Genomic DNA, 26,164 nt, shown 5'->3' on the forward strand with positions numbered 1-26,164 from the left:
GCTACTCTCTCTCTCTCTGCATCTCTATAAATGAATAAATAAATAAAATCTTAAAAAAAAAGAAAATTATTCAATCTTCATTGTGGATATACTTCATCATAAGTTAAGTATTTTTTTTTACATTTTTAAAAAGATTTTATTTATTTATGCATGAGAGACATAGAGAGAGAGAGAGGCAGAGACACAGGCAGAGGGAGAAGCAGGCTCCACACAGGGAGCCCGACGTGGGACTCGATCCTGGGTCTCTAGGATCAGGCCCTAGGCTGAAGGCGGCACTAAACCACTGAGCCAGCCAGGTGCCCCAAGTTTTCTGTTTTTTAATTAGTTGTATTATGGCTCTTTACATTTATTGGTTGGAAAGATGTTTGGTCTTATAAAATATGATGCAACCAATATACCTTTTTTTTGCCATTAATTAATTATTTAATTTTTAAAGATTTTATTTATTTATTCATGAGAGACACAGAGGGAGAGGCAGAGACATAGGCAGAGGGCTTGCTACAGGGAGCCTGATGCAGGTCTCAGTTCCGGGGTCCCTGAATCACACCCTGAGCGAAAGGCAGACATCTGCTCAACCACTGAACTACTCAGGTATCCCTTTTGCCCTTAATTTAAATCATAATATGGATTGTGTTTTCTTTGCTTCATTTTAATTGTGTTTTCTTTCACTTAATTGTGAATTTTTCCATTACTATTTTTATTCTTGTGGATACTGTTATACCTATAATTTTATTTTATTTTTAAGATTTTATTTATTTATTCATGACAGATGCACAGAGAGAGAGGCAGAGACACAGGTAGAGGGAGAAGCAGGCCCCATGCAGGGAGCCTGATGTGGGACTCCATCCCGGGACTCCAGGATCGCGCTCTGGGCCAAAGGCAGGAGCTAAACCGCTGAGCCACCCAGGGATCCCCTACCTATAATTTTAAATAGCAGACATAATCCTCTACTTCTTTAGATAGCATTTATTTATTATTTATTTTTATTTTTAAAAGGATTTTATTTGGGATGCCTGAGTGGCTCAGCGGTTGAGCATCTGCCTTCGGCTCAGGCGTGATCCTGGAGTTCTGGAGTTCTGAGATTGAGTCCTACAATGGGCTCCTGCAAGGAGCCTGTTTATCCCTCTGCCTATGTCTCTGCCTCTCTCTCTGTGGTTCTCATGAACCACAGGGTGGGGAGACTGCACATATACAAGCAAGGGGACTAGCAGGCAGATGGAGAGGGAGAAGCAGGCTCCCCACTGAGCAGGGAGCCCAATGATGGGACTTGATCCCAGGACCCTGGGATTATGACCTGAGCTGTAGATAGATGCTTAACCAACCTAGCTCCCAGGCTCCCCATATATAGCATTTCTCTAGATAGTGTTCTCCCCACTAAGCAGTATCAAAACTAAACTTCTACTTTCTCCTACTTTCCCTTCACCATGCAGTTTTGTTACATTTTATTTTTAGTTCTAGTGCTTAGTTTTATACCTTGAAATATGCTTGTGATCTCTCAGCTTTCAGGCTTTTTACACTTTCATCTGTCTTCCCTATTTCTTCTCTTTTTTCTCCATATCTTTTAACAGTTTATAACATTTGCATTCCATTCCATGACTACAATCCCCACAATTGTCTTAAATATATTCCTAGAGCTGAGTTAGTTGCTCACTGCTGATGTGACTCTTCAAATTCACTAACCTAACTAGGATATCTAGAAATGGTTAAATTTTTGCAATCTATAAGTTTAAATCTTTTATTTCTGGAAATTTTTTTTGAATTACATCTCTCATTTCTTTCCGTGTTTATAGTTCTCTTTTTTACAATTAAAAAATATTTATTTATTCATGAGAGACACACAGAGGCAGAGATACAGGCAAAGGGAGAAGCAGGCTCCCTGTGGGGAACCCAATGTGGGATTTGGTCACAGGATCACAACCTGAGCTGAAGGCAAACGCTCAACCACTGAGCCACCCAGGAGGCCCTTTTTCGCAAAATTTATCTATATGTTAGATCTACTTTGTCTTCTGTACTTATTTTCTAATTCTTATAAACTCTTGCTGACTTCAGTTTCATTTTTTCCACTCTTTTAGTCCTGTCATCTAAGCTTCTTATTGGGTTGTTAGTGGTATATATTCTGCCTTGGGCTTTTTGCAGTTTTTATTGATGGAATGGTTTTAGAAAGCCTAGACTTTTAGCTGGCTCAAGGCCTGTAGGTTCCAACTGGCATCCTGGGAACAAGTAGCTAGGGCTTTAAAAAGAAATTGTAGAAAAAAAAGGACAGATGCTTTTCACCATCTGCCAGTTTTGCTGTTTAGTCATATTCCTTCTTTATTAATAACAGATAATCAAAATTCCCTTTTGAGGTTCTGCTTTTTTTCTTCTCCTCTCATTTCACTTCCTTGCAGAAATCCTTTTACTTTAATTTGAGTGTGTATTGTTGTGAATGTTTTTAATTTATGGATTTAAAAATATAAATATTTGGGGGATTATTTGGTTCTGTTACATGGAAGAAGGATTTTGAAATTGTCTCCTTGCTCCTAGAGCAGGAGCAAGTGTTCTTTCCCTAGGGAAAAATTAGGAGTAGATCCTGTTTATCAAGCTTTGTGTTATTTTATTAAATGCAAATATTAGGTGATAGTTGAAGGGAAACATGTAAAGCTGAGGAATACACAAATTTGGAAGATCTTTGGAAGTCTTTTTTTTTTCTTTTCACATTGTATGTAGATATGGTAGAAAGTTTTTCTTTGATCAATGTACTTCTTAGAATCTGGGTGTTCTCTCTCTCTATATATATATCTCTCTTTTTTTTTAAGTAGGCTCCACTCGTGTGGAGCTCATTGTGAAGCTCAAAGTCAGGACTGAGAAATTGAGACCTGAGCTGAGATCAGAAGTTGAATGCTTAACTGACTGAGCCACCAGGTGCCCCAATGAGCTTTTTCTTTGAAGTCATTTCTTTTTTTTTTTTTTTTTTTTTTTTTTTTTTTTTTTTTTTTTAAATTTTTATTTATTTACGATAGTCACACAGAGAGAGAGAGAGAGTCAGAGACACAGGCAGAGGGAGAAGCAGGCTCCATGCACCGGGAGCCCGACATGGGATTCGATCCCGGGTCTCCAGGATCGCGCCCTGAGCCAAAGGCAGGCGCTAAATCGCTGCGCCACCCAGGGATCCCTTTGAAGTCATTTCTGTGCTAAAATAGATTGTGCTACCATGCTGATGGCATGCTAGTAATCAAAGATTTGAGGAGCACTTCTATGTTCAAATCATCCCTTGATCCACTTGGTTCTTGGAAGTTGTTAGGGATGCTAAACATCACTTTGGACCTTTAAGATAATAGTTAAAAGAAATGATGGCCACAGGGCCAAGAACTTGAATGGTGACTGACTTTACCCAACTAGTATCTTGTCATTAGGCTGTTTTCCCTGGTCAGTGTGCATCAGGGGATTACCCTATAGTGTGTTATCTATTTCCTTGTGTGTGGGTTACAGTCTCTATTTATGGCATGTGGGAAAAGGAAAGCGCTATTCTTCTGGGAGACAACAACTGAAATCTTAGATTCTTAAGGCCGTGGGAGGGCTTTTCACCTATCATTACATTTTATAAAGTTAATCACGTGCAGTTTGGCCAGAGCAGTCTGGGGTAGCAGTATCTGCCATTATTGATCTCTTGCCCAGTGCCAAGTGCTGTGCTAGGTACTTTTATATCCTATATCTCATTTTTATTTTTTTATTTTATTTTATTTTTTTTAATTTTTATTTATTTATGATAGAGAGAGAGAGAGAGAGAGAGGCAGAGACACAGGCAGAGGAAGAAGCAGGCTCCACATATGGAGCCTCATTTTTAATTAGGGTGATTATGTGAGCTTTTTATTATTATCTTCAATTTACTGATTAGAGAACTGAGGCTCACATGACAGGTTGTAGAGATGGAATTTGAATTCAGGCCTCCCTGGCTCAAAAGCCTATGCCTTTTTTTTTTTTTTAAGATTTATTTATTTATTTAATTATTATTTATGATAGAGAGAGAGAGAGAGAGAGAGAGGGAGAGAGAGGCAGAGACACAGGAGGAGGGAGAAGCAGGCTCCATGCCAGGAGCCCGATGCGGGACTCGATCCCGGGACTCCAGGATCGCGCCCTGGGCCAAAGGCAGGCGCCAAACTGCTGAGCCACCCAGGGATCCCCAAAAGCCTATGCCCTTAATGACTGTGTTACTATTTCTCAGGGATTGTGGTTAACTTTTTTGAAAGTTTTTTTGTGTGTGTATGTGGACATATTTTAATTTTATTTAAATTCATTTAATTAACATATAATGTATTATTGGTTTTAGAGGTAGAGTTCAGTGATGCATCAGCCTTATATAACACTGAGGGCTCATGTGCCTTCAATGTCCATCACCCAGTTACCCGATCCCCCTTTACTCTCCTTCCTTCCAGTGACCCTCAGTTTGTTTCCTACGATTAGGAGTTTCTTATGGTTTGTCTCCCTCTCTGATTTGGTCTTGTTTTGTTTTTCCCTCCCTTCCTCTATGATCCTCTGTTGTGTTTCTTAAATTTCACATGAGTAAGATTATATGATAATTGTCTTTCTCTGATTGACTTATTTTGCTTAGCATGATATCCTCTACTTCCATCCACATCATTGCATATGGCAAGAATTCATTTTTTTGAAGGCTGAGTATAGTATTCCTCTGTATATATATACTGCATCTTCTTTGTCCATTCATCTGCTGATGGACATCTGGGCCCTTTCCATAGTTTGTTTTGCTGCTGTAAATGTTGGGGTGCAGGTGCCCCTTTGGATCCCTCGTTTGTATCCTTTAGGTAAATCCTAGTGGTGCAGTCTGGTTCATAGAATAGCTCTATTTTTAACTTTTTGAGGAATCTCTATACTGTTTCTAGAGTGGCTGTACCAACTTGCATTTCCACCAGCAGTATACGAGGGTTCCCTTTCTCTACGTCCTTTCTAACATTTTTGTTTCTTGACTTGTTCATTTTAGCCATTCTGATTGGTATGAGGTGGTATCTCACTATGTTTTTGATTTCTATTCCCCTGATGTTGAGTGAAGTTGAGCATTTTTTTCATGTGTCTGCTAACCATTTGTATGTCTTCTTTGGCTCGTATCTTCTGGCTCATTTTTGATTATTTGTTCTTTGGGTGTTGAGTTTGATAAGTTCTTTATCGATTTGGATACTAGCCCTTAATCTGATATATCATTTGCAAATATCTTCTCCCATCCTGTTGGTTGTCTTTTGGTTTTGTTGACTGTTTCCTTTGCTGTGCAAAAGCTTTTATCTTGATGAGGTCCCAATAGTTCATTTTTGCTTTTGTTTCCCTTGCCTTTGGAGATGTGTCTAGTAAGAAATTGCTGCGGCTGAGATCACAAAAGTTACTGCCTGTGCAAAATCCTCTAGGAATTTGATGAATTCCTGTCTCACATTTGTCTTTCATCCATTTTAAGTCTATTTTTATGTATGGTGTGAGGAAATGGTCCAGTTTCATTTTTCTGTGTGTGGCTGTCCAGTTTTCCCAACACCATTTGTTGAAGAAGCTGGGTTTTTTTTTTTGTTGTTGTTTGTTTGTTTGTTTTGCCATTGGATATTCTTTCCTGCTTTGTTGAAGATTAGTTGACCATTGAGTTTAGGGTCCATTTCTGGGTTCTCTTTTCTGTTCTATTGATCTATGTGTCTGTTTTTGTGCTAGTATAAAAGTCTTTTAAAGCTAAATAAGAATAATGCTTTATAGGCAAATAGACTAAAAAATTCTCATTGTACATAATTTAATGCAGGTTAACTCTGTATTTGGATAATTAAAACAGACTTTGCACATTTGACAGAATCTGGAGAATCACATTATGAAATTAAGAGGTAGGAGAGTGAATATTTTTTTTCCACTGATAATTCCAAGAGTGATTAGATGGATTTTGCTTGAATTTTCTTCCTGACAGGGAAAACCTTCAGGCCTTTAATTAAAGGCCAAAATGGGAGCCTTTATCTGGAATACAATTGTTCTGACAAAGGAACCATTTTGAATAACATAGAATGGTTTAAAATAGCATCTTCCATACTTCGCATATTTACTTGGAAATGTGCTCTATGTCAATTTGGTGATCCAAAAAGCATAGCTCAGCTAGCATCAGATCAGTTTTTCTGGATTGGGGTAATGTAGTTAAATATTTATTTATGTGGCTACAATGAGTACTGCCCTGTGAATTCCACTGTAAATTTGTAGTTAATATACCATTACCTTAGAGTCTTACCAAGTATTTCTGCCTTTGGACACATTAGAGACAGACTCTCCTATTGTTTGCATTTGCCTTCATAAAAACTGGAAAGCAAGCAAAAGAAAAGTTTTTTGTCCTTTCAGGACAAGTTTACCTTCTGCTTAGCAAAATTAGGTTTGCACTTTCCCTATGGAACGAAGACAGAGCCCTACAGGGCCACTGTTACTCATGTGCCTAAATCTGCCATCCTTTGCCCTGAGGAAGAGCGTGTTCTGTTCCACATGGCATTGCTGAGCAATTCCAAGAAGACCCAGAGCAGGCAAGCCAGACTTCCCTGTCTCACTTTACATGTCAAAAAAAGTCTTTTATCCCATCCTGCCCTGTCTGGGAGATAGGATGGGGAAGGTGTTCAGTTCTGCCAGCGCTTTTACTGAAGACAAACTTGGAAGATATTTTTCCATAGTTTTGGGATTGATGCCTTAGTTAGCAATCTGTTCACCAAACACAATGGAGTTGTGACCCAAGAAAAGTAGCCCCGAAGCTTTAGGGCCAGGTAGTGAGATCCAGGGTACTTGGTTGAAGGGAAATTACTCCTGTGCTATTTTGGCGAGTCTTGTCCTGAGGACAATTAAATAGTCCAGACAGGTCACTGGGTGAGGCCAATTTCCTGGTTTGTTTATTTGAGCCTGATTGTTTTTCAACATTGAGCCAGCAGGTCATGGTCCTGCTACACCGTTACCCCAACTCTGTGGAGAGCAATCCCTTTCATTTCTGATTTCTGCAGGCTTCCCTAAGGATCCTAGCCTTGTCTTTATCGGGCTGGATTGCTCTGGTCTCGCTCGGGCAGGTCCAGAGTAGAAGGCAGTGCCACTAATCAGTTTCAGCTTCATTTTATGCAGGCATTTGGCTTTATGTCCCGAGTCGCCTTGCAAGCAGAGAAGATGAATCATCACCCGGAATGGTTCAATGTGTACAACAAGGTAACTAAATTGCCTTATTTGGGGATCACCTTCACTGTGAAGTTTAAGAAATTTCATTCTTCCTTGTTATCCTGTGCAATGATGTGTCAAGTGTCATTGTGCTTAGGAAAGGGTTCTTTTATTCTTTTGCTGTGAATCCCTGTGTATTATTGCAAATTAGTAACAAATTCTCAGATCTACTCAAGAGAGCAGTGACAAAACTCTTTTATTTTCATGCTTGTCTTCTACTGAAACTAATGTGAGTGAGTTCGGCCAAATAAGGCTTCTGAATTAAAGTTGAAAATCAGCCATGCAGATACATTTTAAACTCTCCTAAGGTAAATATTTGAATGTAATGTAGCAAATAAGAGAGATATGGCCTTATTATCTTACTGAAATAACTACTCAAGAACTGTGCTTTAAAAATAACTGTTAAATTCTACATTCTAAGTGGGAACTGACCTTCATTAGACAAAGAGCAGGCTAAAAAGAAAGATTTTAAGTAGTTTTGAAGGGGGCTCAAGTAAGAACAGTCATGCCCCCCCCCCCCCATGTCCTTGCCTTTATGGTCATGCCATTTGAAGTATCTTATCTAGACTTCTGCATGATTCTCTTTTCTCTCTCTTTGAAAGAAAGAACATTTTCTGATGTACTTGTGATTTATTGGAATAATTCAGAATACGCAGGTACCATGATAAACCTTTCTTACCTAGTTGCCTCTCTCTGCCCATAATTTTACTTTTGCTTTTTAATTGATTTTTCAAGAAGCCACAGTCTGTTCCTCCACCCCCCCCCCCCCATTTCCCTAATTTGGAAATGGGCTTTTCTGACTGTAGTTCCTAAGATACTACATTTGATACTTTGGTTTTTCTCAGTGGCCTTAAAATAGTTGTGTAATTAAAGTAATGGGAGTCAAAATGGAACCGTAGTCTGTCTCTTTTTTTTGAGGGACAAGATTACAGATTCCGGCAACTGGATTGCCCTTCACGTGAAAGGACCTTTTTTTTATCTGTGGGCAGCTGCTGGGCCCAGCCTGAAGCCCACGGTGCCCCTGCAGGAGACTTGGTTTTGGAAATGCTGCACTTATTCATAATGTAGTGTTTTGTAAATTATTTAATCTCTGCACTGTGTATTAGATGTGAATGTTGAATAATAAAATGACTTGTGAACTACCAAAAATGAGTAGCATGAATTGTAGCTCTAGCTTTTTAAAACTGCTTCTCTGTTTCTTAGGTGCAGATAACCCTAACCTCGCATGACTGTGGCGGACTGACCAAGAGAGATGTGAAACTGGCCACGTTTATTGACAAAGCAGCTGCTTCTGTGTGATTTCTTGGAAAATGCAAACCCTGTGTGCCTCTTAGCCATCATGTATGTGAAAGGCAGTTGACATAAACGAACTCAGTTGTCAATTTAAGTTCACCTTTTGAATAGTCTTTTGTACAATCAGTGCTTAATTACAACATGATTAAACTTGGGCCTGAGGATTTCTCATTATTTCTAATCATATACATGAGGTAAACCAACTCAAGTAATTATTTTCGCAATATTCACAGAGAGAAATAACATTCTTTTAAAAAATTTTTAATTTATTTAGTTTTTTAAAAAACATTTTATTTATTTATTTGACAGAGAGGGAGAGAGCGCATAAGCAGGGAGCAGCAGGCAAAGGGAGAGGGAGAAGCAGGCTCCCTGACTTGATCCCAGGGTGCTGGGGTCATGACCTGAGCTGAAGGCAGACACTTAACCAACTGAGCCACCCAGGTGCCCAAGAAGTAACATTCTTAAAGACTGGAAATTGTGATGTGAGAGTATGCACACATTTTATAACCCAGAAGTTTAAGTGATTATGGTGACTTTACCAAGGCATTATGATGGAGAATAATTAGAAGTAGAAGAATGGTGAACTCTGTAGATAAAGGGTTTTAACCATATATAACGATCTTATGGTGCCGAAGTTGATTTGGATTGTAGCTATTTTAGTTACATAATTAGATTACAAAAGCCACAGAAATTGGGTAACAATACCTTGTGTTATATCCTGTTCAGAGAGGGAGTTGAAGGAGAAGACTAAGTGTCTTATCCATGGCCTCTGGCAACTTGGGGCATTATAAGGATTCACCATCACAGTGACCAACTTGGCAGTTCATTATTTGACTTACTGCCTTAAGGGGGAACTAAGTGTCAGGGCACGTGGGTGGCTCAGTTGGTTAAGCCTCTGCCTGTGGCTCAGGTCATGATCCCAGGGTCCTGGGATAGAGCCCACATTGGGCTCCCCACTCAACCCAGAGCCTGCTTCTCCCTCTCCCCTACCTATTCCTCCCCGTGCTTGTGCTCTCTCTCTCAAATAAATAAATAAGATTTTTTTTAAAGGTCTTATTTATATATTTATGAGAGACACAGAGAGAGAGGCTGAGACATAGGCAGAGGGAGAAGCAGACTCCCTGCAGGGATCCCAGTGCAGGACTCAATTCTGGGACCTCAGATCACGACCTGAGCCAAAGGCAGACACTCAACCACTGAGCCACCCAGGTGCCCCAGATGTTTTTTTTTTTTTTTTCTTTTTTTAAGGAGGAACAAAGGGTGGCTCAGCAGTTGAGCATCTGCATCAGGCTCCTGGTATGGAGCCTGCTTCTCTCTCTGCCTATGTCTCTGCGTCTCTCTCTGTGTCTCTCGTGAATAAACAAATAAAATCTTTTTTTTTTTTTAAAGAGGAACTAAAGGTCATTTTTGAAAATCATCTGTAGTTTGTGACTCCTGAACTAAGGGTCTGTTACTACCAAGTTAGAAGCTACTGAGCTTTTATACAGGATTGAACTCTGTTTATTCTGTGTGTCATAGATAGGAGAAAAAATGGAATGCAAAGTTGTCTATTTAATGAATACCCAGCATTTGCTTCAATGTGGATGAAACTGGAGGGTATTATGCTGAATGAAGTAAGTCAGTCGGAGGAGGACAAACATTATATGGTTTTATTCATTCGGGGAATATAAAAAATAGTGAAAGGGATTAAAGGGAAAAGGAGAGAAAATGAATGGAAAATATCAGAGAGGGAGACAGAACATGAGACTCCTAACTCTAGGAAACGAACAAGGGGTAGTGGAAGGGGAGGTGGGTGGGGGGATGGGGTGACTGGGTGATGGGCACTGAGGGGGGCACTTGATGGGATGAGCACTGGGTGTTATGCTATTTGTTGGCAAATAGAACCCCAATTAAAAAAAAAAGTTGTCTATTTAAAAATTACAGTTACAGTGTTCTTTGAAGGAACTCATGAATGTACTTATTATTTTTTAACAATTTTATTTATCAGAAAGAGGAAGAGGGAGACAGAGAATCTGAAGCAGACTCCGCACTGAGTGCGGAACCTGATGTGGGGTTTGATCTCCCAACTGCAAGATCATGACCTGAGCTGGAATCAAGAGTCTGACACACTCAGCCAACTGAGTCACCCAGGCACCCTAGGAATGTACTTATTTTTTTAATGTATTTTAATTTTTTAAAAATTTATTTATTTGAATGAGAGAGAAAGCATGAGATGGAGTGAGGGGCAGAGAGAGAAAGAGAAGCAGGCTCCCACTGAGCAGGGAGCTCGATGCGGGACTCATGACCTGAGCCAAAGGCATATGCTTAACCAACTGAGCCACCTAGGCGCCTATGGAATATACTTATTAATAAGATTAGAATGTAGATTAAAATAATATATATATCTGCCCAAGGAGGTTGTGTTAATCCCTTGAAGCATTGTGGTAGCAGGATTTAATAGGGATCATCTTTGTAACCCACCTTGTTTCAGAGACCAGAAAAAATCTGTATGTTATAACAAGTAAACCTTCCCCTCCCTACCCAACCTTGGCGTTAGTCCGAGAAACCATATGGAAACAGGACAAGGAGGCTGAGCTCTCTGAAGCTGGTTCTTGATTGAGTCTGTTGGCTTGGGGGAGACAGTACCACTCTCAGGTACTGTCAGTGGTAAACTGACAGTACCTGAGAGAAGAGAGACAAAAGACACCCAGGTTCTTTAGCTGTTGGGAGATCCAGGTTTATTGCCTCTTAGAAATTTACTTTAGAGGAAAAAGCATAACTTTTTTTTTTTTAAGATCTTATTTTTTAAGTAATCTCTATCCTCAACTTGGAGCTTGAACTCACAACTCTGAGACCAAAAGTCACATGCTCTTCCACCTGAGCCAGCCAGGTACCACCCTGTATTGTGTTTTTATAAACTCTTTCCTATATTATAGATTTTGGAACTTTTGTAAATTTTATTACCAAAGATTTTTAGCTCAGTTAGTTTTTTCACATGAATTTTTAAAACATGAACAAGTTTAAGCATATTTAAAAATAAATGAGGGGATCCCTGGGTGGCTCAGTGCTTTAGCGCCTGCCTTTGGCCCAGGGCATGATCCTGGAGTCCTGGGATTGAGTCCCGCATCGGGCTCCCGGCATGGAGCCTGCTTCTCCCTCCTCCTGTGTCTCTGCCTCTCTCTCTCTCTATGTCTATCATGAATAAATAAATAAAAATCTTAAAAGAAAATAGAATGAATAGTACATCGAACCCTTGTGCACTGAGATTTAACAGTTACCAAGATTTTATACCAGTTACTTCATAGAATTCTTCATTTTTCTTTGCTAAAGCATTTAAAAGCTTTAAAATAGCTTTAAAATGTAAAAATCCCTAATAGCATGTCATTTTGCCCTTATATCCTTCAGTAAATATCTCTAGATAATACAGTCATTTTCCTGTATAAACCATAATGCCATTATTACACCTAATAAAATAATCCATGATTCTTTGGTATCACTTAACACCCAGGCAAAATCAGATTTCCCTGAAGTCAGGAATGCCTTTGGACAGTAATTTTGATCTAATCATGAAATTCACCTATCACATTCGGTCTCTGTCATTTCAATCTACAATGAGCAAGCTCCCCCCTTTGCTCCCTTTTCTGCATGTCATTGACTTACTGTAAAAATGGGATCATTTGTTGTTGTCCTGTGGAGTATCTGACTTTCTGAATTTGTTTGCTCCTTTTGGTGTCCTTTGACTTGTTTCACTGTACCCTGAATGGAAACTTTTCCCCTTATCTTGAATGTAGGCGTGAGAGGCTCACCTTGTTGGCTGTTAACCTATACCACACATTAGCACGATGGAGAGAGCAGGATAGGGCTTGTGACTGCAGTGGTGAAGACCCGAGAGTGCATCTACTAATTAGCAGCTCCAAGAAGGTTTGATGTAAGGTCCTTGTTAAGGGTTGTTGCATCTTTTGGAACTCACAGACTTTAGAGAATCAGCGATCCCATAGTAAAAGGCTGTGGAAGTACTCACTAGGGTAAATGGCAATAGAACGAATCTCCAGACTGTTCAAGTAACTGACATTTCAGCTCAGAAGACACTTGTCAAAGTTGGAGACTCCTGGGTTCCCTTCTATTCCACATCCTTGTGCGATGGCAGTGTTTTTTCTGATGCAGTAAGCTTCCGATTTCCCTCCATTTTCTTTGTAAATGATCTCTGGCGTAGAGAGGAGTTACAAAGACATGAACTATGACCCCTTGTATGACCTCCACAGGTAACAAAACAGGTGGCGGGATGTTTGACAGTTCCCTTTTCTAAACTGAAGTTAATGTTATGAAAATAATGGTTACTTTCTGGCATCGATAGGAGTTAGGAAATCTTTGGATAAACAGAATAAGGATGGTTCTTTATGTTTTTGCTCTAGAGAAAGAAGCAGTGTGTATATTGTGTTTGGACACAAACCTGACTCCCATTAATGTCCTGCAGGACTAGTTTAATTATGCAACAGTCTATATGCTTTCTCATCCAGTGTTCAAAAAGACACTGGTTAAACTCTATCACTTTAAATTTTGTGGAATTCCCTGCAAAACACCAAGAGCTGGAATAGGGTTTGGTTATAAAATGTGAGCTTTTTGTTTCATTGCCAGTTCTTGAGACAAGTAAAGGAATGACACTTGGCCCCGGGACTTGAGCCACCAAGCTGCCATGCCTGCGTGCTTGACTGCTGACTTCCCTAGCTGTGTGTGGCTGGGGTGGTGATGCAGAAGTCAGGCACGATGTGAGTTGCTGCTGGAAGGACAGAAGAGATAGATGGCCCTTTGGCTTCTTGTCCAGGGTATCTGTTGTGCCCACCTCTTCATGAGAAAATATGGATGATTTCACTTGGCCCTGGAGAAGCTTTTCACTTCTGATTCTACTCACCAGCTGAAGTTCCATTCCCAGACTAGATATCTTCCTCAGTGACTTCAGAGACCACATTCAATTGTGCTTAGCTGTGCTGATGTATACTAACAACAATTGGACTTTGCGCTTCCAGCTGGCCATCTTTTCTCACCCCTCCAAGCATCTTGAAAGAATTCTTTATATTCTTAATCTCCTCTCAATTTCTCTCCGAAAGTGTGCTTTTGATGCTTAAAGAGGGAAGGTATGGAAGTATACCATTGGGGTTCCTGGAGATGGACTCCCACCATGCTCACTCAGGTGCTTGAGTGAGCATAAGGACCCCTGATGTCATTCATTTGTATATTCATACAGCATACATGTACCAAGGGCCTTCTCTGTGTCCCAACTTGAATAGGCATATTGATGTATGGGGCAGGTGGAAACAGACTCAGGTGGAGTACTGAGTCAGGCTTTTTCCCAGCAGCTGCTTCAGAGGGCTGTTGTGGGGATGTTGGGCATTAGCTAAGAAGGCCTTAGGGGGCATATGACCCCCTAAGGAGGCAGTAGGAGGTATAGGAGGAGCTGAATAAATATGTTATTTCCCAGTTCAGTATATTGGTTGTTGACAAGAGTATTTTCCTACCAAGAATAGTTATATACACTTGTTTCAGAATGCCTGGGACTACAGAGATATTGTGGTGATCATTTGCTTGTTCTATGGTTCAAGAAGTTATGTTTTTACGACTATGATCAATTTAGCCACTGAAGATTTAATACAACAAAGGGTTACCCAGATTGCTCTGTCTAGATTTGCAGGAGATTAAAAGAAGGAAAGCAAGGAGAATATACTGATCCCAAGAATTGAACAGAGCAGAAACACTATTGCTTCTGTACTTAAAATATATCTGACCCACAGGCTCATGAGCTCCTACGCTCTATCTAGGCGAGTCATATGTGCACATTACATGCCGCCCGCCCCATAACCTAGTGTTGGGCATGACTAACCTCTGTTCCTTTCCTCCCACTTCTTGTGTTCTAGCCCCAGATCCATAGAAATCTTTTCTGTCCATCCTGCTGTTTCCAGTCCTGTGCCCTGGATGTATGCTCTTAGCTCTTAGAGCCCCCAGAGAACTTTGCTCTTCCCTTTTATATGACCCTTAATTTACTCTAACACATCATTAAGAGGATGTGGATGGTAGAGATCAGCCAGGGAGTATTTGACTCTGTGGGCCTCCAGGCTAGTAAGGTACTAGAATGTTCAAGAATGACCTCATAAACAAAGCGTTCCCTTCCTGGGCTTTGCTCTCTGGCTTCTTAGAATCTGGATGCCAAGGAAATCCCTAAGCAGAGATTTTTTTGTTAGATAATCAAGGAATAAAAATTAGAAATTTGGAAAATGTCTCAACAGTTTCATTACCAGAATGATACAACAAGAGTCATTTCCAGCTCACTGTTGGATAATCCATCACTGGTGTTCTGTGCAAGATTCGGGAAATTTCAGTAAATATTCTTTATTTCTATTGTTTGTTTAAGAAATGTGCAGATGGCAGCTTAGGGGAGCAGGCTGCCAGTGTTCTCTTAGCTTCTTCACAAACATACTCTTCCGCTGCCTAAAATGAGGTATGTGCCCTTGAGGACTGGCCTTCTGTGACTGGTAAGGTTGGTGAAGGCTCAGCCAGACATTTTGCTTCTTTGGCTTTAATACCATGACTGGCTAGTTAAGTCAGCTTCAGTCACTCTCTCATTTGACCCATATACTGCATTTGACTCAGTTTAGTCCTTTTTATCTTTTTGTCCTTCTTACTTTCCTTTTATTAGCTACTAGGTTAGAAAATTTGAAGGTTTTTTTGGAGGTATTAGACCTCAAATCAGACAAAATTATACATCCTGTTTTTATAGATTATAAAAGTATATACATTCTGTATTTATTTACTTTTAGGAGAGTGTGTTAATTTGTTGCATATAGTGGGGAAGTAATACATGATTTTGAGAAAAATTGGAAAGCACAGGTAAATATTAATAACCAAAAAAAAAAGTATTACCTGTAAGCTCACCATCCACAGGCAGGCACTATCAACATTTTGGTGTGTTTCCTTCTCAGTTTTTTCTACTTGTTTTTGCACAGTTGAGATAATATTGAGTAGAGAATTGTGTATCTTGTTTTGTTTTTATCCGTTGCCACCCAGTGGATCATAAACATCTTTTTAAACCATAGAAAGTGCATAGGCATATTTTAGTATTTATATAATATTCCATGAGATGGATATGCCATAATGTACTTAACCAGTCTTTTTTGTTAGACTTTTAAAGTGTTTCCAAGTTCTCACTACTTAAATAATGGTGGGATGAACATGTTTGGCCAAAGCCACTTTATTCCAGATTGCATTCTCTTGGGATAGGTTCCTTGGATCAAAGGATACAAACAGTACTAAGGCTTTTCAGAAGAGTTGGCCAATTTACATGCCCCCAGGCAGTTTATGAGACTGCCTCATCACAGTAACTACTCCCAGCATTAGATACTATTATGTTTAAGTCTTTGCTAATTTCTTTTTTTTTTTTAAGATTTTATTTATTTATTCATGAGAGACAGAGAGAGAGAGAGAGGCAGGCAGAGACACAGGCAGAGGGAGAAGAAGGCTCCATGCAGGGAGCCCAGAGTGGGACTCCATCACGGGTCTCCAGGATCACGCCCTGGGCCGAAGGTGGCGCTGAACCGCTGAGCCACTCAGGGAGCCCCAAGTCTTTGCTAATTTCATAAGCAAAAACAATCATTGTACCTAATTTGCATTTCCCTGGTTAGTAATGCTACTAAACATTTTGGGGGAAGTTCATTACCATTTGTATTTATTTCATGAATTGACTGTGTGTTTGCCCATTTTTTTCTTAGGGTGTCCAGTTTTTTAATCATTGATTTGTGAGCACTTGTATGGGTGATGATTTTATTATTACCAGTTTTTCCTACTAGACTGACAATATTTAGTTTTGTTCACCTTGTATCCACAGTGCCTGCTGTCTGCTGCCTTGCTTGGCATTTGTAATCACTCAGTAAAAATTTGTTGAATGAGTAAATGAAGATAATGCTTTGTTTTGCTTAAGAAGAATTGGTAACCTCTCCCCCGCACCACCCCAGAGGTCCAAAGAAAAGGAACTAAGTAACTAAGTGGGAACAGATCAACTCAGGAGTCATCATACATATTTTATTGGTCATTCAATTAGCATTGTGTTACAATTTAAAAAATGCATTTATTTAAGTAATCTCTGTACTCAGTGTGGGGCTCAAACTCATGACCCGGAGATCAAGAGTCACTTGCTCTACTGACTGAACCCGCCAGGTGCCCTGCATTGTGTTGCAATTTAAAAATATATTTAAATTTATATTGACAGAGGGGATAAAGCAGACCCTAGTCTCTGCAAATGTGTGTAATGTTTGGGATCTAGTTTTATTGTAAGATAATCACACCTCTTATTCAACTTTTTGACAGGAGGAAAGATACCCAATGTCAGGCATTTGTGAAGAGAGTCATAATGAGTCGTCTCTTTAAGATAATGATGATTAGCATCGTCTCACTGAATGCCTTTTTTGTAGTCTTGTGGACTGATTATAACACAAAATACAACTTGTTCAGACTTTTTGAGGTAAGCAGACAAAATGGGTTAACTTTCTTCTGTTTCATCCTTTTTATTGGTGAAAACATTAAAAAAATTTTAAGACATTTCGTTCAAGAAAATTTTCCATAGAAAAAATTCTCAAGGACTTGAAAAATATAGTCTAAAATCTAGGAACATGATAGCAATAGTAGCAGTGATGACATGGTTTTTCAGTCTCTGAATTTCCTCTTAAAAAAAAAAAAAGCATCACTTCTCGGCCTTTTGGCTAAGATCAAGTGTAGTAAAAAAAAAAAAAAAAAAAAAAAAAAAAAGCAACTTGGAGGGTCTCTGGATGGCTCAGTGGGTTAAGCATCCAATTTTTGGTTTTGGCTCAGGTCATGATATCAGGGTTGTGACACTGAGCCCTGTGTCAGGCTCCACACTCAGCAGTCAGTGTGAGATATTATATACATATATCTTTTAAAAAAATGAGCAACTTGGGAGCAAAACCAAAAACCCATGGGCAGCATCGAAATCAAAACTAGTCAAAAAAATATCCTTACTCTGAGCCACAGCTGCACAGTATGAGTCTCTGAGAGGAAGCAGAGGACATTAAAAAAAATAGTAATTGGAAAATATGGGCTGATATGAGAACAGCATTTTTTATTAACATATACTGTATTATTAGGTTTTTTTTTTTTTTTAAAGATTTTGTTTACTTATTCATGAGAGACAGAGAGAGAGAGAGAGAGGCAGAGACACAGGCAGAGGGAGAAGCAGGCTCCATGCAGGGAGCCCGATGTGGGACTCGATCTTGGGACTCCAGGATCACACCCTGAGCCAAAGGCAGATGCTCAACCGCTGAGCCACCCAGGTGTCCCTATACTGTATTATTAGTATATAATGTAGAACTTAAGTAATCTTAAATTACTTAATTTAAGGTAGAATTTAGTGATTCCTCAGTTGCATATAACACTCAGTGCTACTTATATCATGCCCTCCTTAATGATGTCCATCTCCCAATTACCCTTTCCCCCAATCCATCTCCCCTCCAACCACCCTCAGTTTGTTTCCTATGATTAAGAGTCTCTTATGGTTTATTTCCCTCCCTGTTTTTGTCTTATTTGTCCTTCCCTTGCCCTATGTTCATCTGTTTTGTTTCTTAAATTCCACAAATGAGTGAAATTGTACAGTATTTGTCTTTCACTGACTTATTTCACTTACCATGATACCCTCTAGTTCCGTCTACATTGTTGCAAATGGAAAGCTTTCATTCTTTTTGATGGTTGAGTAATATTCCAGTGTGTGTGTGTGTGTGTGTGTGTGTGTGTGTGTGTGTGTATACACATCTCATCTTCTTATCCATTCATCTATTGATGTACAGCATTTGATATTGGGAAGAGTGTTGTTCAGTCCAGTACTGGGTTAGTACAAGAGGTTCATAGTAATTTCTGAAGGGCCTAGAACAGTCTAAACCTTGTGAACTTTGAAGACTGACCAGTTAGGGCTCCCTTCAGGGACACACCCCCTGCTCTCCACCCACTTAGGAGAAATAGTGGGAGTGGAATAAAAATTGAGCAGGGTAGAGACCCAGAGCTGAAGGAAGAGAAGGCCCAGATAAAATTAGAGGAGGGGAATGGAACAAAGAAACCTTAAAAATCAAGCTAGCACATCTTAAAACACACCACCAAAACAGATGAGTTATGTGAAGTTAGAGCCATAGCATCTAAAAGTTCAGGAAAACTAATGTCATATAAAAAAAGTATACTAGAAAGAGATTGAGGTAAAATCCCATACAGAATTATGAAACGAGAAAAGAGAATGAAGTACAGAATAATATCCATGTAGATAGTAGAAGCCCACCACAAAGACATGTCCAAAAAACAGATAAAAACTGTAGCATGTTATTTCAAAACAAGGTAAATTTTCAAGATCATGAGACAAGGGGTGCCTGGTTGGCTCAGTTAAGTGTCTGCCTTTCAGGTCAGTTGATGATCTCAGAGTCCTGGGATTGAGCTCCCTGCTTGGTGGGGAGTCTGTTTCTCCCTCTCCCTTGGCCTCTCCCTCTGCTTGTGCTTGCTCTCTCTGTCAAATAAATAAATAAAATCTTTTTAAAAAGAAGGAAAGAAAATGATATGAGATAGGAAAGAACAAAGGTGAGGTAACAAAACTCAGGAAAGAATTAGAAATAAAAGTCACTTCAAAAATGAAGATGAAACTAAGAGTGAGTAAACATAATGGGTAAGCTTAGAAGTATTGGATTAATGGAGATTTTTAAAAAAGATTTATTTATTTATTTATTTATTTATTTATTTATTTATTTATTTATTCATGAGAGAGAGAGAGAGAGAGAGTTAGAGACACAGGCAGAGGGAGAAGCAGGCTCCATGCCAGGAACCCAACGCGGGACTCGATCCCGGGACTCTAGGATTGCGCCCTGGGCCAAAGGCTGGCGCTAAACCGCTGAGCCACCCAGGGATCCCCAATGGGGGAGATTTTTAAAACTCAATCAGAAATGAAGAAATAAAAAGGATTCAAGAGAAAATGATGAATATGGAAAATGAGGGAAGGGGCACCTGGCTGGCTCCCCAGTTAGTGGAGCATGCAGCTCTTAATCTTGGGGTTGTGAGTTTGACCCCCCATGTTGGGTTTAGATTACTTTAAAGTTAAAAAAGAAAAAGAAAAAAAGATTAAAAAGACAAAGAAAATGGGGGGAAGAAAAGATCCAACATAAGGATAATAAGAGTCGCTGAATTTGAAACAAAAAGTAAAGGGATGGAGCAAACAAATCTATAAGAAATGCTACCTGAAATAAAAGAATTGAAATTCTTTATTGAAAGAGCACGTGTTGTACCCCTGAGTATATGGATTTAGAACAACAAACACCAAGACATTCTAGTAAAAAATTGGATGGAGGAAATTGTGAGCATCTGGGCAAAGGGGCTGATAAGGAAAGGGAAAGTATTGGCAGGCTTTGCCGTGATAATGCTGTATGGTAAAAGAAAATAGTAACGTGTTTAAGATACTTAAGGGAAGAAAGTGTAAACCAAGAATTCTAGATCCATTATAATTGACTTTCAGATCACACACACACACAGAAACTGTCAATAATCATGAAAACACTTGGGTGATAGTGTTCCCTTAAGCCCTTACTTCGGAATCTGGCAAAGAATAAGTTGCATCCAACCAAGATGACTAGAGACACATCAACATTAGGATGGGTGGTGAATGCTAATTACAATTATTGGTAGAACTAATCATAATTGTGGGTTAACAAGAAGAAAGCATATAATGAATCTATCCCATGACAGTGAAGATATAGTGTGACTCAAAACTGGAGGAGAATGGGGAGAGTTAAAGCAAAACAAATTTTAAACCATTTTTAGAAGTCAATTTAGTGGCGACACTAGTAGTAGTGCCATTTTGAAACTGTTGAGTCTATAATATGGAATAAAGCAGGTGGGTAAATATGTGGCAGTTTAGTTCTATTATCTTCAGTACTCTTGAGAACTAGGATACTCATGGAAGAAAGGACAAACAGATAAAGATAACTAAAAACTTTCTTTCGACATTTAAGTTGGAAATGTCAGGATAAATTACTAAAGTATTTTATCCTTAACCATGAAAAACCGAGAACATTGCCACTCAGTAATTATGCATCTTTAGTGCTCATAATGTGATGTTGAAATGCTGTTTCTCTAAGGGATTCTTAGAGAAATGATTGACTGCCAGTCAAGGCAAAATATATACCAGATGAATCAGGAATATCTTGTCATACACATAACAAGGAAGCTATCAAAGATTATGGGAGTCCTATCAAAAGGACTTAGGAGACTACTTGAAGAGACTCCAACTTGCAAAAGATGGGACACTTTGAGCTTCAAAAAGGATAATAATTACAATGGATTGAAACTCATCAAACAATCCATAAGTTTATAATGAAACCAGAAAACTAATGTTGCTTTTGGAGAGTAAAAAAAGAACTAATCCTTTATTTAAAAAACTATTAAATTAAGATAAAGAATCAACCATTACTGACCTTACACGAACCATATTACTGAGTGACCATATAATCAGTAAGGAAAACTCTATAGAAGTATCCCAATTAATAAATGAAAAAATGGTAGAATTAAAATATCACTATTTTCAACCCCTGGTGAAGTAATGAATCTAGGCAATGAGTATGAGTGGCTGCTACCATATGTCATAAAAGGAGAGACAAGCAGACATATGCCTGCTATGAAAGAACAGAGCCTAAAATTTTGCCAAAGAGATGAAGCATGAATCTGATCTTGCCTTTGGATCCAACTACCTACTTCTGGGAAATAGAGGACAGAGGAGCATACTGAGCTGCACTATGAGTGTGTAGTCAGCAAAATCCAGACTGGAAATTCTACCAGTCAAACTGCTTGGATTCATCAACAAGTAAACTGAAAGGAAAAAAGGAATGGAAGACTTAAAAGACTTAACAAATTTTTTAAAATTTTAAAGGAGAAGACTAAAGTATTAGTTCCAGGGATCTACAGGGGTACCTATCTATAGAGAAATGCAAGAGAGTGATTACTATGAAAATCAGGATAGTGGTCACTTTGGGGGAAAGGAAGGAAGTTGTAATTGGAATGGGGCACATGGAAGGACTTTTGGGATGGCTGGTGAACAAAGTTGCTTTCCTTGACCTAGGTGATAGTTACCGGGGTATTGGTCTTGTAACAGTCTATTAAGCTATATATTTGTTTATTTGGTTCTATATGTATGTTTTATTGTAAAATAAAATGGTTAAAAATATACTCTGTCTTTATTTATGGTAAATAACAAATTTCTTTCTTGGTGGTAAAAATGGCCTGCATCAACATAATGTGGGGTCAGAAATCATGGAGGTGATGGAATACCCTAATCAACACCTGAAATGTGAGGATCAATGTTCATTTGGTACTTCTGTGAGCTTGTTGGTATGGCAGTGCATCCACACCAGTATTCTATAGTGTTTGGTAATGGACTGTAGAACATCATGTTAGGTATAGGATTTGATAGGAGTCAGGGAAAAAGCTGAGTTGAGGAATCTGAATCTTTGATTGCCTTACAGAGGCCATATGGGTCACAAAACATACATCCTGTAGGGCCCTGGTTTGCAAGCCTCAGGGATGTTCTGTGCTGTGGAAGGGATGCAGACAGATTTCAGTGTTATACGAATTGAGGTTTTTGGCAAGTTACTTAATCTCGAAATTGTTCAGCATCAACATTTGTAAAGCACTGTTATTAATACACACAGGATGGCTGTGAGGTCATTGGAAATAACATGCATGAAAAACCTTGATTAGCTATGAAACTCTGAGAAATTATTACTATTTTGGAAGATCTCAATGAAGGCATCAGGAAAGTTCTGAGAAGACCCCGATCTCTCACCTTTGGAAAATCTTGAGACTCTGCAAGCAGAAAATGAAGGCTGAGACAGAGATGTAAACTGCTAGAACATTAAATATATGCCCCAACACTCAGAGCCTCATAGAAAAGGCTCAGAGACTTAGTGGGTCCTGACATTTATAGAAACATCTATCCATTTATTAGCAGGCCATTAAGTTAGCTGTGGAGACTTTGTTCACGTATGATAAAGAATACAGACTTCACAGAAGTACTTCTGGAAAGTCCCTTTAAAAGGGGGGGCACCTGGGTGGCTTAGTTGATTGAACATCTGCCTTTGGCATGGGTCATGACCTCAGGGATCATGACCTGGGTCATGGGATTGAGCCCTGCATCAGGCTCCCTGCTTGGTGGGGAGCCTGCTTTTCTCTTTCCCTCTACTCTTCCTCATGTTTTTTTTTTTTTTTTCTCTCTCTCTCAAATAAATAAAATCTTAAAAAAAAAAGGAATGGCAACAGTAAAATTCTAAGGAGAGGGCAGCTTCTAATTTCCAGGGTTCCAATTTTCTATAATTTAAAATGTCCACTTTCCAAGAACAACAAAATCATGAAACATGCAAAGAAACCGGAATGTATGGCCTCCACACAAGTAAATAAAAGTACACTCAGTAGAAGCTGTCTCCAAGGAAGCCCATCTCTTGGGCTTACTTAAGCAAAGATTTTTTAAATTAGCTATTGTAAATATGTTCAGAGGACTAAAGAAAAATCATATCTAAAGAACTAAAAGAAAGTATGAGAGGAATGTCTCATCAAATAGAGAATATAGAGAAATTATTAAAAAGAGCCAAATAGAAATTCCTTAGTTGAGAAGTGCAATAATTGAAAATTTCACTAGAGGAATTTAATAGTAGATTTGAGCTAGTAGAGGAAGAAATTGAAAAACAGAAAGATTGATTAATTGAGATTCTCCAGTGTGAGGAACAGAAAGAAAAAATGAAGGAATGAAAATGAGCAGAGACCTGTGGAACACCATCAAATATGGTATCCCAGAAGGAGAGGAGAGAAAGGACAGAAAAAATACAAAGAAACAATGGCCCCAAATTCCCCAAATTTGATGAAAAAACAATCTGCACATCCAAAAATATTAGTAAACTCTAAGATTCAGAAATTCATCTAGACACATCATGAACAAACTGTTGTAAGTCAAAGAATTTGAGAGTACCTGTGGAGAAGTGATTCATCACATACAAAGTATCCTCAATAAAATTAATGCTTATTTATCCCAAGAAACTACAGTGGCCAGAAGGCAGTGGAGTGTTGTTTTCAAAGTATTGAAATAAAAAGACTGTCAACCAAGAATTCTACATCCAGAAAACCCATCCTTCAAAAATGAAGGAGTGATATTGGTGAAAATGGTAGAGTAGGTAGCTCTAAGGGGTCCATCTACCCCCAGAAAAATACCTGAAAAGAGGCAATAACTGTCAGAATTCTGAAAAATCGTCAAAGTTTTATAGCAAATGAGTAAACTGTGAATCAAGAAAGAGTCAACTTTTATTTACTTTTAAATTTTATTTTAAGAAAATATTTATTTTAGAGAGAAAGTATGAGTGCTGGGGGAAGAGGCAGAGGGAGAAGGAGAGAGAATCCTAAGCAGACTCCCTGCTGAGCTTGGAGCATGACCCAGGGCTTGTTGCAGGGCTTGATCTCATGACTGAGATCATGAGCTCAACTAAAACCAAGAGTTGGACACTTAACCAACTACATCACCCAGGCGCCCCAAGAAAGAGTCAACCTTTAAAAGTGAAGAAAACTTTGCAACATTTTTATATGTCCCTGACCCACTCCCTTTTTCAGCATGGTGATAGTCCTAAAGATGGCAGCTTGAGTTCTCAGTGAGGGACTCTGGTCTCCTTGGGTCCAGAAGCAGTAGAGCAGACTTTGTTCTTAAAGAATTGTATTGTCTACTTTATCCCTTCCTTCTTTCCTTCCTTCCTTCCTTCCTTCCTTCCTTCCTTCCTTCCTTCCTTCCTTCCTTCCTTCCTTCCTTCTCTTGTTCCTTCTTTCCTCCCTCCTTTTCTTCTTTTCACTTGAAGCATTTAAGAAAATCTCTCTTTAAACACTAGCTAAAGGAAGAGACTTCAAATACCACATATGACAAAGAATACAGTTTTTAAAATATTTTATCTTTAAGTAATCTCTGTACTTAATGTGGGGCTTTGAATTCACAACCCTGAGATCAAGTCATATTCTCTACTGGCTGAGCCAGCCAGGCACCCTGCAAAGAATACAATTTTACAAAAACAACTACTACTCAGAAAAAGTAACAGACTCTGAGGAAAGGGAAGAATATGATTTTTAGAGTTACTACATTGTAGGGACACCTGGGTGGCTCAGTCAGTTGGGCATCTGCCTCTGGCTCCGTTCATGACCTTAGGATTCTGGGATGGAGATCTCTGTTAAGCAAGGAGTCTGCTTCTCTCTTTCCCTCTGCTTCTGCTCATTCTCTCTCTCTCTCTCTAATAATTAAAATCTTAGTTACTACCTTATATTTAAAATGTCTAGTTCAAAAAAATTAAGTGTGCAAATAAACAAATAGGTATGGCTTTTATACAGGAGAAATGAATAGAAACTGTCCCTGAGAAAGCATAGACATTGGAATTGCTAGACAAAGACTTTAATAAGTCCACTGTGTAAAATATGCTCTGGGAGCTAAAAGAAACCTTGGGCAAAGAGCTAAATAACCAGAAAAAGTGTCTCAAGAAAGAGAATGTCAATAAAGAGATAGAAATTAGAACCAAACAGAACCAAACAAATTCTGGAGCTGAAAAGTACAATAACAGAAAAATTCACTGGAGAGTTCAAGAGCAGACTTGAGTAGGTAGAAGAAATAATCAGTGAACTTGAAGACAAATCTATTGAGCTTAGTCTGAGGAACAGAAAGAATAAAGAATGAAGATAAATGAACTACAACAAAAAAAGTACAAAAAAAAAGAAAGATAAATGAACAGAGTTTAAGAGACCTGTGGGACACAATCAAGCATATCAACATATACATATTGGAAGTTCCAGAAAGAGAGGTGAGAGAGGGAAAGAGGCAGAAAGAATATTTAACAAAAATGGTAGCTAGAAATTTCCCAAATTTGGTAAAGGATATATGCATCCAAGAATCTGTAAACTCCAAGGACAAACATAAAGAGATCCACACTGAGACACATAATTGAGCTGTCAAAAACCAAAGACAAAGAGAATCTTAGGATCTTGAACTCTCAAGAGAGAAGCCATTTGTCACATATAAGGTATTATCTATAAGATTAGCAGCTGGTTTCTCAGAAACTGTGGAGGACAGAAAAAAGTGACAGAACATATTTCAAGCACTGGGAGAAAAATATTGTTGACCAAGAATTCTATATCCAGCAAAACTGTCTTTCAAAAAATGAAGGAGAGGGGTACCTGGGTGGCTCAGTTAGCATCTGACTTTTGATTTCAGCTCAGATCTTGATCTTAGGGTCATGAGTTCAAGCCCTGCATTGGGCTTCACATCCAGCATGAAGCCTACTTAAGAGAGAGAGAGAGAGAGAGAGAGAGAGAGAAAATAAGACATTTCCAGATATGCAAAAGCTGAGAGAGTTTGCTGGTAGAAGCTCTACACAAAATGCTAAAGGTAGTCTTTTAGGTGGAAATGAAGTTAGACAGTAACTGGGTTGCCCGGGTGGCTCAGTGGATGAGTGTCTGCCTTTGGCTCAGGTTGTGATCCCAGGGTCCTGGGATTGAGTCCCACATTGAGCTTCCCACAGGGAGCCTGCTTCTCCCTCTGCCTCCCTCTCCCTATGCCTTTCTCTCTGTCTCTCATGAATAAATAAATAAAATCTTCAAAAAGAAGGTTAAAAAA

The 26,164-nt window shown here is 39.0% G+C and overlaps 2 protein-coding genes and 1 pseudogene across 10 annotated transcripts in view; all 3 read left to right on the forward strand.

Annotated features, from left to right (window-relative positions):
• Positions 1 to 8,636, forward strand: part of PCBD2 (pterin-4 alpha-carbinolamine dehydratase 2) — a 54,035-nt gene extending 45,399 nt beyond the window's left edge. For all 3 annotated transcript variants that reach the window (XM_038552203.1, XM_038552204.1, XM_038552205.1), the window contains 2 exons: positions 7,099 to 7,179; positions 8,392 to 8,636. In XM_038552203.1, coding sequence (XP_038408131.1) covers positions 7,099 to 7,179; positions 8,392 to 8,487 — 177 coding nt within the window. In that variant the 3' untranslated portion in view covers positions 8,488 to 8,636. The remainder of the gene's footprint in view (positions 1 to 7,098; positions 7,180 to 8,391) is intronic.
• A 2,951-nt stretch (positions 8,637 to 11,587) lies between these two features.
• The window catches only part of CATSPER3 (cation channel sperm associated 3), a 39,411-nt gene continuing 24,834 nt past the window's right edge, over positions 11,588 to 26,164 (forward strand). For 2 of the 7 annotated variants that reach the window (XR_005366692.1, XM_038552206.1), the window contains exons 1-2: positions 11,594 to 14,830; positions 16,813 to 16,966. Coding sequence is in view for 4 of the 7 variants with exons in the window: in XM_038552206.1 (XP_038408134.1) it covers positions 14,727 to 14,830; positions 16,813 to 16,966 (258 nt within the window). In the remaining 3 variants the exon portion in view is untranslated. Of the gene's footprint in view, positions 14,951 to 16,812; positions 16,967 to 26,164 lie in introns of all 7 variants that reach the window. The other 5 variants (XM_038552209.1, XM_038552208.1, XM_038552211.1 and 2 more) reach the window with 5 other exon arrangements.
• Positions 17,185 to 17,364, forward strand: LOC119876838 (annotated as a pseudogene).

This window comes from Canis lupus, chromosome 11 (genome assembly GCF_011100685.1).
Source record: "Canis lupus familiaris isolate Mischka breed German Shepherd chromosome 11, alternate assembly UU_Cfam_GSD_1.0, whole genome shotgun sequence".
Lineage (NCBI taxonomy): Eukaryota > Metazoa > Chordata > Mammalia > Carnivora > Canidae > Canis > Canis lupus.